Source organism: Rhodnius prolixus, unplaced genomic scaffold (genome assembly GCF_049639745.1).
Source record: "Rhodnius prolixus isolate KJV_2025 unplaced genomic scaffold, Rpr scaffold_13, whole genome shotgun sequence".
NCBI classification, from domain to species: Eukaryota; Metazoa; Arthropoda; class Insecta; order Hemiptera; family Reduviidae; genus Rhodnius; species Rhodnius prolixus.
This window is the reverse complement of record NW_027411583.1, coordinates 4,275,324-4,289,072: the sequence shown is the minus strand read 5'-3', so window position 1 is coordinate 4,289,072 and position 13,749 is coordinate 4,275,324. Positions and strand designations below refer to the sequence as shown.

At 30.6% G+C, this 13,749-nt stretch overlaps 1 protein-coding gene across 18 annotated transcripts in view; it reads right to left on the bottom strand.

The window, feature by feature from the left end:
- The window catches only part of msn (serine/threonine-protein kinase msn), a 42,765-nt gene that overhangs the window by 19,824 nt on the left and 9,192 nt on the right, over positions 1-13,749 (bottom strand). For 6 of the 18 annotated variants that reach the window (XM_074115416.1, XM_074115404.1, XM_074115411.1 and 3 more), the window contains exons 7-19: positions 12,782-12,913; positions 12,507-12,665; positions 12,279-12,406; positions 12,042-12,165; positions 11,268-11,440; positions 10,032-10,052; positions 9,096-9,319; positions 6,923-6,981; positions 6,781-6,810; positions 6,490-6,581; positions 4,083-4,694; positions 837-953; positions 483-539 (exon numbers count right to left, since the gene is read on the bottom strand). In XM_074115416.1, the coding sequence (XP_073971517.1) occupies positions 483-539; positions 837-953; positions 4,083-4,694; positions 6,490-6,581; positions 6,781-6,810; positions 6,923-6,981; positions 9,096-9,319; positions 10,032-10,052; positions 11,268-11,440; positions 12,042-12,165; positions 12,279-12,406; positions 12,507-12,665; positions 12,782-12,913 (1,928 nt within the window). The remainder of the gene's footprint in view (positions 1-482; positions 540-836; positions 954-4,082; positions 4,695-6,489; positions 6,582-6,780; positions 6,811-6,922; positions 6,982-9,095; positions 9,320-10,031; positions 10,053-11,267; positions 11,441-12,041; positions 12,166-12,278; positions 12,407-12,506; positions 12,666-12,781; positions 12,914-13,749) is intronic. The other 12 variants (XM_074115410.1, XM_074115415.1, XM_074115422.1 and 9 more) reach the window with 7 other exon arrangements.

Genomic DNA, 13,749 nt, shown 5'->3' with positions numbered 1-13,749 from the left:
TTAAATATATTTTGTAATTTAGGCAATTTATTTAGAATTGTATTTTTTGTAGCTTTTTAAGTTATTCTGCATTATTTATGATATCAGTGAATAAGTAGTATAGGTTTTATTGTGATAAAAAATAAAATTTGCAATAAAAGAAACTGAAATTGATGCTAGCCACGAATAATAAAAGAGTCACTATACCAATTATAATTTTATGGAGTTGTTAAGAAAATTTCAGGCACATAATTTCCGTTTATAATATCTGATAAGGAAACTTTTATTGTAATAAACTGTAGATTGAATTTTTAATAAAAACCCAATTTAGCAACAAAGCCGATAATCAAACTACTGCATTAAAACAAATTAAAATTTGAAAAATCAAGACTAATATCGATTTCTAAAAAAATAAATGGCACAGAAGTTTGGACTGAATATATATTTCTCTCAGACTGAATATTAAAAGTATTGAAAAGAATGAGCCCCAAAAAAAACCGTACCTCTTCACTGGTTGATTTATCCTGCCGTTGATTTGGTGTGCCAGGTGAAGATGATGCCTAGAAAAAAGAAGGAATTCAATAATTAAGATAAGAAAGAACAATATTAAAGTTATAATTCCTAAACTACTACTTCCGCACAGTGATTTTTGATCCCTTATACATTCAGCCAGATCTCAAGGAAGCTCATAAAATTCCAGAAATGTGTCGTATTTAAGTGACAGCACTCTTACAACAAACAGCCACAAATACCATATTCATAGAAGAAACAATTTGTTAGATTCTGAGTAACTCAAAACATGTTCCGGTGGAATTTAATACAGAAATTTTAGCATGGTTGCATTTAGATATATTTACCTGTGGCAATAGATCCGGTAAAACTGAACTAGTCCTAGATCCAGGGGTGGCCAATTGCCCCTGTCCAGAATCCATCCTATGCAATTCTCTACCTCCTCCGCCACGTTCCTCTCTTCCCTGTTGCATATCAATAATTGTTTTAATAATATCGATATTATAATCATTGCATTTTATGTTAATGGAAATTAGAAAATGTTATTGTTTAAATATTAATAAATTCTCATGATTTTATTTTTTGTTTTAATTGTTATTAATTCAAATAGATTTCTTATTAATTAGACGTGATTTTTGCGTAAAAAGAACCAAAAGTGCGGCAAAAAGAATTAGAAAATGAGAAAATGTGGCAAAAAAGAGAAAGTTGCTACTAAAGCGGAAGAAGTGAAGAGACTATGGCAGCCACAAAATCAATGTATAACAATTAGATGTCTCAGAGACAAACAACAACAAAAAACAAACATGCTTTTAAAATTAACAAACAAAAATATTTTAACAAAAAACACATAAATAATTCATTCCGTGCAGTAATAAAACAACATAAATGTTTACAAAATCAAAAATTTGCTGAACACAAAACAAATGAAGGAACACACACAAAATAAATAGTGCAAACAAAAAAAAATTATTACAAAGTACAAAAAACAAACCAACATAAACACAGCAAAACTTTTTCGTTTTTTATTTTTTATTTTTGTAATAAAAAATAACAAATTTCGAACACAAACAAAAATCAAATCATGCCACAAACAGGATAAATAAAATAAGCATTGGTGAGATATTTGTGTCAAAAATTATTTTGTCATATATGTATCATTTTACGAGAAAATGAAGGGAATATTTCCCTTATATGTTTAATAAAATGTTTGCAATTTATTAAGTGCACATTGCCATGCTTAAAATTGAATGACGCCAGTATTTAATATTAATCGAATTTCTTTTTATTATTCTGGTTTTATGGTTCAATGGGAGAGTGGCAAACAGATATTTATTTAATACTCCTCTGAAGATATAAGCACAGTGGATAATACATAATTTTTATGCATTTATATACAAGATGATGAAGAGTTTTGAGGCGGGATTACCATAAACAAGGTGTAGTATACATCTTTATATTAATTATCTATTCTTCATTTTTTACTTTCATTTTTATGTTTAACATGTAACAGAAATAAATAAAAATACATAATATTCACAATGTAGAGAAAAATCTTTACTTGTTTTGTTTTTACTTCAATAATTCTTTGGAAAAAAACAAAACAACTGTTTAGAGTGCAGAGGGTTAAAAATATGATTAAAATAAGTAATATGTTCATATTATTATTTACCAGCTTTTTCAAATTCGGTTAGTTACATTAACCAAAAAAAAATAAATAAAAAGATATTAGTTTTTTTTTTAACAAAAAAAAGTTAGAAATGGATACTTTTTAAAAATTTTATTCTTTGTTATAGTGCAACACATACTTTGTAAAAGAAAAAACAGTGCAGTATTCTATTTTAGGAAACAACCTTTTCTTAAATGGAAATTAGAAATAATCAATAGCTTTTTACAGAAAGTTTACTTTATTGCTTTTCGTCTATATACACAAGCTCAATTTTGGATGATCCCTACCATAAAACCAGTCGATAATGAATCTATAACTGAACCCAGAATTGATTGGGATATAAAGAAGAAAAAAAAGTTACGATAGCAAGACGGATACAATGGAGCTTCATTTGGAAAGAGCTCGTCTAAAATGGTTCCAGGATGGTGGTGATTGGTACACAAACTAGGGAACGTAAAAGGGAGTGATGGAAAATGAGAAGTCCTGATTTAGAAAACCAGGGACTCTACACACTCTCCATGGACTGAAAAGCCAAAAAGAAGAATTTTTTCAGTATTTTTAAGCGATGAAAGACGTTTAAAATATGTAATGAATCTGGAACTCCAATACTACAACTCTAATTTCTTTCAAAGCAATATAAATAATCAAAAAAAGCTCTTCAGGTTATTTTAAAGCTCGATGTGATCAATTGTACTACCGTATCCTGTTGCAGAACCTATCGGAACTAGTCCAAAAGTCTCTTGTATGTTATATTCCAAGTGCCGTTTGTAGTCCAAGTAATGAATGAAATGTGCTTAGTCACATACTCATTTAATCTCAAGTAGTAAGAATTTAGATAGTACTTTTTATTCTCGTTCAGGGTACAAGAAATGTACATTCTAATCCCAAGTCATTTAAGTCTACTCCAACCGTAACTAAGATAGATGAATAACACAATATAATTAGGTACATCCCTAAAGTGTCTCAGGAAATCTAAACTAATTTCAACATGTAGTAATTTAGAGAAACCTACTTGCAGGATGATCCTCGAAACTATATATTTTCGGAATTCCAACACTTCGCTTATATTTCAATAAAATAAATACTGTTTTTAAATTGTACCTGAACATGTCAGCATTGTTATTTTTTTAAAATAAGGTTGGTTCCCAAAATTAGGTTAGTTTATGCAATAACTTGTTAATTAACAAAATAATAAACTAAATATTTAGTTTAAATAAAAGAAATGCATATTTTTTTACTTCGAAAGTCCTTTCATGTTTAATGAAATCTTAATATCATGTTTACTAATTTATAACCTCCCAACAAAAAGAACATAAGACAAAAAAACAGAACATTAAAAAACAACCTTTAAGAATTTCCTTAACCAGGCGGGAAGATGACGTAAAAAAAAATATTTGAATATTTTATTTGTTTTTGATAATCTCAATAAAAAAAAGACATATGATAGAAAGGCAATATAAAATTAATTGAAAAATAAGCTATAAAACGTACGTGAAAAATGTGCTCTAAATTTTATGAACCTATCTATCTACCTATCTATTTAAAAAAATTCCACACAAATTCAAAATTCAATAAATTATTTTTAAAAAATTATCACTAGATTTAAATTTATGGAACATAACATGTATATGAATAAAGCAAAATATCATTAACTTAACAACATAAGCAATATAAGCTAAAAAGGCTAAAAATGTTTCCCCATTCAGCAACAAATTTCAAAAAATATTAAAAAGTAATAATAATGAAAGGATTATATTCTTTGAACAATACGATAAAAATTAAATTCTATAATTAATTTATTTTTGGTCCAAGAATTTTAGGTCTAGAATTTGTGAATCTTGTGCTTTAATTTTAATTAATTAGCTCTTTTTCTTTTTTTTAATTTAGTTTTTGGTTTTGTTTGTTTGGTTTATAAACCTTCACTCACCTTATCTGATTTGTTTTGCCTCTCGCCATCGTTGGTCAATCTACTAGCGATATGTCTAGCACGAGCTTCCAAAGTATTCCTAAGACGTTGGCTGGACCTGTGTAGTACTATATCACCTTCGGTTCTTTCACGTCTTGGGCGGATCAACGGTTCATCTTTGTGGTATTCATTCGTGGTAGTTACATTTGTCAATATAGGTTCACCATTATTATTAGCTTTATTAGTATTGGCGGAAGAGGAAGAAGTAGAAGATGTACCAGCTACTACATCAGAACCCCGCCTCAAACTTTGTGGTATACTTTTTGATTCTAAAAACACAGCTGAATGCCTGGTTGATGGTACAAAGAAATCTGAATTTTCCCGACGTATACGCATAACCTCTGAACCATTTCTTCTGTGTGCCACCCTCTCAACAATAGCTGAAGTTGGTGAATCATCTTTCTTACATTTATCTTCCTTTTTTTTCATTAAATCTTCACTATTGCTATTGTTATTACTATTACTACTGCTTTTTAAATGTTGATAAAATTTCAATATATCCCATTCTTTTAATAAGGAAGTATCATCTAGCTCTGATTGCCTTTTGCCTTTATCTTGATTTATCAGTTGTTTCTGTAATTTTGTATTGCTTATTTAAGGAAATTGAAAAAAGATTCCGTGAAAAAAATGATAATTTTTTAAACAAATCTGTCACAGAGAGATGTTTACAATTAAAATAATTTACGTATTTAATTTATTTTAATATGATAATGAGAACTGACTTGGCTTTAAGACTTTTCACTTAATTTTGTGCCAAAAAAAAATCACTTTTCAGCCTCGAATTTATTTTTTATTTTCTACATATTTCGTGGATCTTTCGAAGTTACCAGAATTTATTTTCAGACCATCTTTCAATTTGAGATAAGCAAATACTTCTTAAAACTTACACGTACGTAAAACGCACGTTTTAGAATCCTACACGTAGTACTATTATACGTTTTACGTATATTGTCCAACTTAATGGTGCCAGGTGATACCTCCCATTCCACAGTCCCTCAGAGAAATAAAGACATACCCGGATTATCTTAGGTAAGAACGCTGGGAGTCAGCAGTTACCACTTACAGATGCAAACTCACCACCTCTCCCAACGCTTCCCAGATAATCTGATTATCACCAGGAAAGTTCTAGAAAGAAAGAGGGGACAATAGCTTAACCCCTTGACGTCTCCAATACAACCTTCTCGTAACGCCATCACCATTAAGCAGTTAGCAGGGTTTTAAAGAGGTTACACTAAAATTAGTAACCTATTGGATCTAAAGCAGATTCCTAAAAAGCAGGGGAAGTTAGCCAATAGCGGCAATCACTTCCTTTTTGCCAGCCAGACATGCACTCCATGTAAAATTACAGAAATAATAAGAGCCATTTTTATAAGTAATCTCCAAAAAAATTTAAAAAAAAAATCGATGTTTCATTTCCAATTGACCAATTTAGAACAACTAACTAAAAGAAATATCAAATATAATTTTTTTTTTGTTTCTGAGATCAATCCCAACTATTTAGGATATTTTTGAAATCTTAAAATCAAATTCATGTACGATTGCAATACAGTAATAAAGGAATATAGTAAAAGAAAATGCACTTTACAATATATATGGTGTACCAAATTGGGATAATAGATCAATTTCACAAAGAAAATTGTTAGAATTAGAATATGTACTTTTTGAATTATTTTGGAAAAAAAATTAAGAAGTATTTTTATCTTTACAAATTAATTGATGATAGAAAATGAACTCTGTTTCTGAATCCACGCCTTAAAATTTGTAGAAAAGTTCAGAATTTTTGGAGTAAAAAGTATTTTTTTTTACCTTTTTCTAAAATTTTATTCCTCTCTTTTATAAAATAAAAATAAAAATGATAATCACACTGAATGCAACAAAAAAAAATTGATATTTTTTTTTTCAGAATGGAGGTTGCTACAACTCCAACTCAAAAAAGTATAATAAAGTACTTATAACACTGACAACAAATGCATTCTTTTATTATTATTAAGCAATTTGCATTCCATAGAAGACTAAAAATGGTGCAAAAAAAAAAACATAAATTGTTCAAATATATTCCAACCAAGCCGGACCATTCGTTCGTCAATATTTGTTATTCATGTAAATTTGAAACCGTAATATATATTTTTCTTTTACTTTTTTCAAAAGCATAATTTAATTTATTACTTCATTTATTTATTTTTGTAGTAGAAAAACAAAAACAAAGGGTTGGAGTGTGCAAATTATTGTGCAAAAAACCATTTTGTGTATATACACATGTATTTATATAATTTTTTTCCCACATTTTTGTTCAAAAAATTGAAAATGGTTTACTCTATGCCCCCAAAAAAGACATTATATAAACATTAAAAACAATAAAAGTAATTACCCTTCGCTTAACCAAAGTTCGATCACCGCTTTCTTCTTCATCTGGCGTAGGTGGCAACGGACGATTTGGTGCACCACCCGAAGATGATGGACCTAAAAAAACATAGTTTTGTTTGTTTGTTAGATTTTTCCCTAAAAAAACAAATTTTACATTAAATTTTCATTTTCACTTTGTGCATTAAATTTTCTTCTTGTGCTTATATTTTCGTCCCCACCCCACTTATTTTTTAAATATATATTTACAAAATAATTATACAATTTAATGACAAAATATTATTAATACATATCTGACCTCGATTGGATGAGAACAATAATCCAGAGGCTTATTAAAAAATATCAATATGTAAACAAATATAAAGATTTATGTTTCATAAATCAGTCTAATCACTAAAAATATAAAATTTATTTATAAAAGAAAAAAAAAGTAAACATACCTTTGACTTCATGCAGAATTGATTGAGTGTCAGCGGGTCTGTAAGGAGAGAATTCAGGCCTATTCAGTGTGTGCATGAAGAGAAGAGACAAATAAAAGGAATGGTTAGTTTTGGGGGTTAGATTTTAGTACAATTTGACAAATTTATAAATATTTAAATTCTTTTAATGAGGCAATTGTAAGGCAATGTGAGCATTATTTGTAGCTCAGCTTATTTGTACTTTCATGATAACGTTGATAGAATGATACAATTAAACTGGAACGTGAATCAAGCATCAAAAACCAATAATTCAAATTATTTCGAAACTGCAGTGTGCAACACATACGGGTTGAATCTCATGCAAGTACTCATGTTATATCTTCATACAAAAATATCACTTCCTTTTAATTTCCAAAAATTCTTGTCAGGATCAGTATGAAAATGAATACATTCTTCCAAAATTAAATTTTAAAGAACGACTTAAACGGAAAACCTTCTGGGCCGAACACCGAAGTAAAGGGGCTGTTTACAGATGGTTCTAAGATTGCCTCCAGCTCGGTAGTCGAGGTGAATCCGGTGTTATTGAAACGACACTCCTCTATATTTTAGGCTGAAACCTTCACTATCAAGACTTGTGTTGAGGCAAACCTAACAAAAGGCTTTAAAGAAAATATTCTTATCTTTTAGAACAGCCAGGCTGATCATAGCTGAAAAGGAGATTTTCAGAATACCTCATCTGGCAGTTCAGGATGTCCCGATAAGTGCCTGGAAATACTGTCATGAAGTGAAATGAAGCTGCCGATCACAAACAAATATAAACAAAAATGGTGCAGCCATTTTACTTAAGGTTAAAAATCTGTCTTAAGGTGATAAAGAGCACGCAGTGAATATATTTTAAGGCATATATATTTAGAGCCACAATAGATCCATAGGGGTCGCGGTGGCGAAGGCCTTGAGGCCTCCCTAATTTAATCTAAGGCATGAATTTGGAGAGAGAGTACGATATACACTCGAGAACAATTTTAGGAATCAACATGGAAAAAGGCTATTGCCAAATCTGCAAAACCAGAAATGAGAGGGACTCTTAAATTCCGAAGAAACCAATTTAGTCTGGTGACTGTCCAAATGATGGTTTTTCAAAAGACAACTCTAAATTATTTTAACAATCTAGAACTCCAGTGCGAAGTGCGAACCTTAAAGAAGAGTAGATCCTCATAGTTCCCTGTATTACAACCATTAGTTTGTGACATGAGGTCTTTGACACTTTGTGACCGGTAGAGATCGCAATCTAAAAAACTAGTTCTTCAACAACACGTTCTTAATTCTTAAAGGGGTTCACCAATGCGATTCACCAAGGGTTGGCACAATAAGTCGCTTCTGGCAGAAGACTTATTAAGAACACGGCCTATACCATTCTTAAATCTAATATAATCTTGTTTTAGTTAGTAATTGTGCGTTTATGATTTGAGTTTTATTCTCTTTCTAGCCACCTCTAACTCTTGGACACGTACATTCCATACTCCTATGTCACATGTGTCAGAACAAGCCTTAGAGTGAAAGCGAGGGGGCCAGATCAGGATTGAAACCATTTTTTGTGTAAGTTAGTAGTGTAGATTGTTTGCTCGAGAGCAAATCTAACTGAAGTCTATGTGAAGACAAACGTTTTAGATTAAAAAGAATTAGGAACTAGTGTAAAACAAAAACATGTTGTTATCCACAAATTTTTCTTAAAATCACAACTTCTCACATAAGTAAGAAAGAGAAAGAAAATATAGAACTTTAAATAATCACAAATATGGATATTAAAAAAATATATATAAAATACTTGCTCAGTCATAGAAAAATGGAATATCCTACGACTTAGAGCTACGATCAGTAAATTCAGTTTTATCAACTCTATTAATTTCTTTAAATTTTCTAAAGAGGCTGGTGACATCGTCATATCACTTTCAACAAAATTTAGCTACTGTTCAACTTTATTAGTACAATCAGTTACTAATTTTATTATTTACGGTTCTCCTAAGTAACGTAAAAGCATTCAATTTTTCATAGGAAAGTAGAAAGAAAAGTTATTTAAAATGTTGGCCTCTTGCATACATAAATAAACATGGGACATATATAATATAATATAAAATATTCTTCACTACAAGTAAATAAATTAAGAAAAAAATAATATTAATAACAATCAACTTACAAGGGTTTTGGTGGATCACTGGCTAACATAGTTCCATCATTGGCTTGTCTACCACTAACCCCGACTACACCTTCCTCATCGTCCGAATCAGAATCAGTATCCGAATCAATAACACTACCTGTTGTTGGCGGCTTGGTCCCACCATTCTGTCTGCCTCCACCACCGCCACCGCCGCTGCCACGTACACCCAACTCTGTCAACTGGGCGGCAAGCATGTCCAGATCCTGAAAAATGGAAGAATTAAAAAAAAACCATTCATACCATTTGTCCATATATATTGAAGAATCTAAGGTGGACAAGAGTAGATTGACCGAAAACAAATTAATTCATTTCTTGATAGTTTATTCCATAGCGAATTGATGAGAGAATCACGTAGGCAACATTTATGATAATTATTTTTCTTCAACTTTCTATTATCACTTTAGATAGCCTATGCTCTGGCAACTTGTAAAGTTCTACAGGCTTCTGAAGAACCCTTACCGAACCAATAACCTTTTTGCGCCCTACTTTTCCAACAGTACCTTTATCTTTTATGTGTAATATCCTGCGACAATATGATTTCAGAAGGTATTTGCTATCAGCATTCCAAATGAAGACACTATTGCGACTACCTGCTCACGGGCATCCTGTACGGGACCGGAGTGGACTACAAGTGGAAGACATGAAGGGCTTATTTCAAGGTTAATTTAAATTTAAAAAAAAAAAATACAAAACACAACAAAACTGCAAATACAAATTCATCTTTTCGTATCATTTTAAGTTATACTTCACAATTCTGAGATTGCTTTGCTAAGAAAGGGAACGAAAAGAAAACAGCAGAGAGATAATGATGATAAGATGTCAAAAAATAAATAAAAATAAAAATTAAGAGGCAGAAACGTCCAACAAAATAAAAAAATAAAATAACTTAAAACAAAAAAATAATTCTTAACTCACCTCCGGTCTCCTAGAAGGCAGCTAGCAGTGTGAACATGTAAAAAAAAAGAACACAAGACAGATAAGAAAAGGCACTAAATAAAGAGATCTAAAAAATCAAATAAAATAAAATGTGAAGAAAAAAAAATAAAACAAAAAAGCACATTTAAGAATGACATAAACATGCAATGATGTAGGTTTTGATAACATTAAATTGAAAAATAAGTAAATTTTTTGAACATGACAGGAAAACGCAGGACTAAATTTGAATTACTTGATTAATTATTAAGAAAAAATTGTTTAGATCTTCAAATTAAAATTCCATACTATCTTTTCTAAGAAACCATCACTATTCTAATTTCATTCGCTAGTTTAAGACATTCCTCCCACCAAAATGTAGTGAAGATAACTGATTCTGCAGTAACAGAAAAATTTACTAATGCTAATTACAGAATGTTCAGTTTTAAACGGTGATAATTAGAATATACACGTACTTTACATCTAGAACCTAGATGTTACATTAAAAAAGACAATTAAACACCGACTATTTTCAAAGTTATTCATTGGCTCAAATTATAGCTAGCTATAAACTCTGATTCCATCTTGCAATAATAGGAAATATACGTAAGTTTTGTAAAAGGTGCCGACCATAAAAAGTAGCCTCGCAGATGGCCCAATGGTTTTAGGTAATTAGTAGTCTTCATTCATTCATTTGTGGTCATAATTTCTTCTTTTTCAAATAATGACCAAGATATACACGATTAGACATCAAGGACCATTTGAGATTATAAAAATAAATTTGTAAAAAAACAAATAGCTCTTGTAATTTGTTGAGTTCTTTCAGTACAGCTAATACTCTTAGCAAGAAATCTTGAAAGATGAAAGAGGTTGGCTTTTACAATAAGATTTTTTTACAGTGTTGATTAGGAAATTTTTTTTTTTTTAGAAATGATTTTTTTTAGATAAAAATTATGATTTCTTTATTGAGTACTCTTAAACCTAATAACCATCGAAAGGACAGCTAAAACGAAAGACCAAGACTGGTAATGAACCTGTGGTAAGTAGCTAAAATATTCGTGAATCACGCAGACCTAATTCTGAACCATTTTCTAGGTTCAATAGAAGAATTGCACACTAAGAAGTTCTCTAAGTGTAATTTAAACTTCGATTCTAATTAAATAAAATATGATATTGAAATAAATACACATCTATAACAATTAAGTATCTAATAGAAGAATAGATAACAAAAATTCTAACCATTGGTTTGAATACATGTGAATTCCTTTGCTGATTTTGTTGCTGCGATTGTTGTTGCTGTGATTGTTGGGGCTGAGGTTGAGATGGTTGTGACTGTTGGCTAGATGGTTTCTGACGTTCTTCTCTTGGTGGTAATGGAAGTGGACGTGACGGAGGATGTGGATCTGGTACAACTGTTGGTACGAATGACAAATTGCTAATTTTTTTTTTTTTTTTTTTAAGCTCAAAACCCTAAATAGAAAAGAAGCTATTGAAAGATCTTTTTAGCACACACTTTCTAGTAGATTAAATTTAGTAATTATATGCGTTCTAGAACTGAATGACCTCGTAACTTGCATGTCCACGCAAAGTTGGTGGTTAACAATGTCCTTAATTAAAGTTTGCAAACGGAAATCTTAGAACATTTTTAAGACGAAAATCCTTGTTTCTTGCTGCTAACCTGGTCTTGATGTGTTCATTGGAATGTTTATTATCAGAGGTAAAAGATCGTAGGGCTTTAAAGTTTTGTACAAATACCAATTAAGTCACTTTTGGATGAGATATTTATAAATATAAGGATGTGACAGAGAAAATAACGCAATCTAGACTACCTCTAGATGTGGAAGTCTAAAATCTGTTAAAAACAAGAAAATGCTTGCCTTGAACAGGAAACCCTCCGATTTTATTCAACATAGCAAATCAAAGCTATTCTTACAATGTACCTATTGTCTTATAGTCCAAACAATAAGTTTCTTTAAACCCCCAAAAAATTGTTTATTTACGATAAAGTTATACCAATTAGTCTCTGTGGTAAATTCGGTCTGGAAGGAGGTCCCGGTTCAGGTATCTCTTCTCGTTCAGACTTCTCCTTACCATGTTTTATCTCCTTTGTTTCGTTTTGAGTTAGAGTTCTTCCTTCCTGAAAAGTGAATAAAACACATCACTTAAGATTAAGGCTACAATAACCAACAGGAAATGAATCATGAATTCATTGAATTCGTGACATTATCTAGTTTATGACTGAATAAAAACCTGAATTTGTTGGAAGTTCCTCCTAAGAGTATTATCGCCAGGAGCTTGAACAATGGAAGAAGGTTCACCAGCAGTTGCGACTTCTTCCTCTTCATTTTCACTACCGCTGTATCGATACTCTTCACGTTCTGTAAAGTTTACAAATGTCACCCACCACATTTAATGTTCATAATGAAGATATAACATTTATGAAAGATTTTAGTACTCTTTGACCCGAAATAAACTTACCTTTTTCTTGTTTCCTTTTCTTACATCGATCAATGTGATCTTTCAATTGAATTCTAACCTGCCTCTCTGTTGGCTGATCTCGTATAAATGGATGTTTCAAAAGTTGTTCGGTATAAGGTCTTTGATGATAATCTTTTACTAAAACTGTTTCTATAAAACCTATAAACACAAATTAAACATTTACAAACTAAACAACTTTAAGTTAACTTTGTAAAGTTTTCTTAGAAATTAAGAATTTTTTATCAGGAAAATTAGAATTCAAAAGTTCTATTCACCATGAAATTTTTTTGACCATTTTTTGGATTTAAGACGTGGCGGCGGATTTCTTGGAATGAGAAAGAGTGCTCTCATTGGATGAAGATCGCAAAGTGGAGGTTGTGATTCTGCCATTTCTAGAGCAGTTATACCTGGAAAAAATTATTGAATAACTTTTATACATTAAAAAAATATGTAAGTTATAAGTAATAATAATAATAATAATAATAATAATAAGACACTTTATTGAAAATAATTACAAACTTTAGAATTGAAAACAAAACAAAAGCGTATACGGCTTGGTAATCCGTCAGCCGGAAGTTAGGTGCTTTTTTAATATAATATAATTAAGCAAAAATAAAACTAGAAGTGACTTAATGAAATGATAATTGTATAAAACAAAACCTATTATAAATAAAGAACAAGAAAATACATAATATTACAAATAAGATAAAGAAAAAGAAAAAAAATAAATAAATAAATAAAATTGCCTCCATCAAGTACTAATAACCATTCATTGAAAAAGTAAATAGAAAATAACAAAAATAAAATTAATGGACATGAACATATAAATAAACTAATAATTAAATTCTTGAATTAATTGGTATCTGTACAACCAGGCAGAGCGAGCGTAATTAATAAGATTGAGACAGTTAGTAGAGTTTAAAAGCTCTCTTAGATTGGGCAAAGTTAGAGAACGAACACCGAGGAGTCGCACTCTAAATTCTGCCAAGATAGGACAAATAGCCAAAAAATGGACTATGTCCTCTCTGGCCTTTAAATTGCATAGTGAGCACAACTCTACCTCCCTGTCAACCCAAGGGGTAAAATTCAAATAGAGTAGTTCGCATCTCATCTTAAACAGCCAACGTAATTCTTTTAAATTTAATTCTGTAGTCTGAGATGAAAAAGAAAATAGACCAGCATTAACATTAAGCTCTCTATAAAAAAAGGTATCTATTAGAATCTTTGGCGCCTGTAACACACA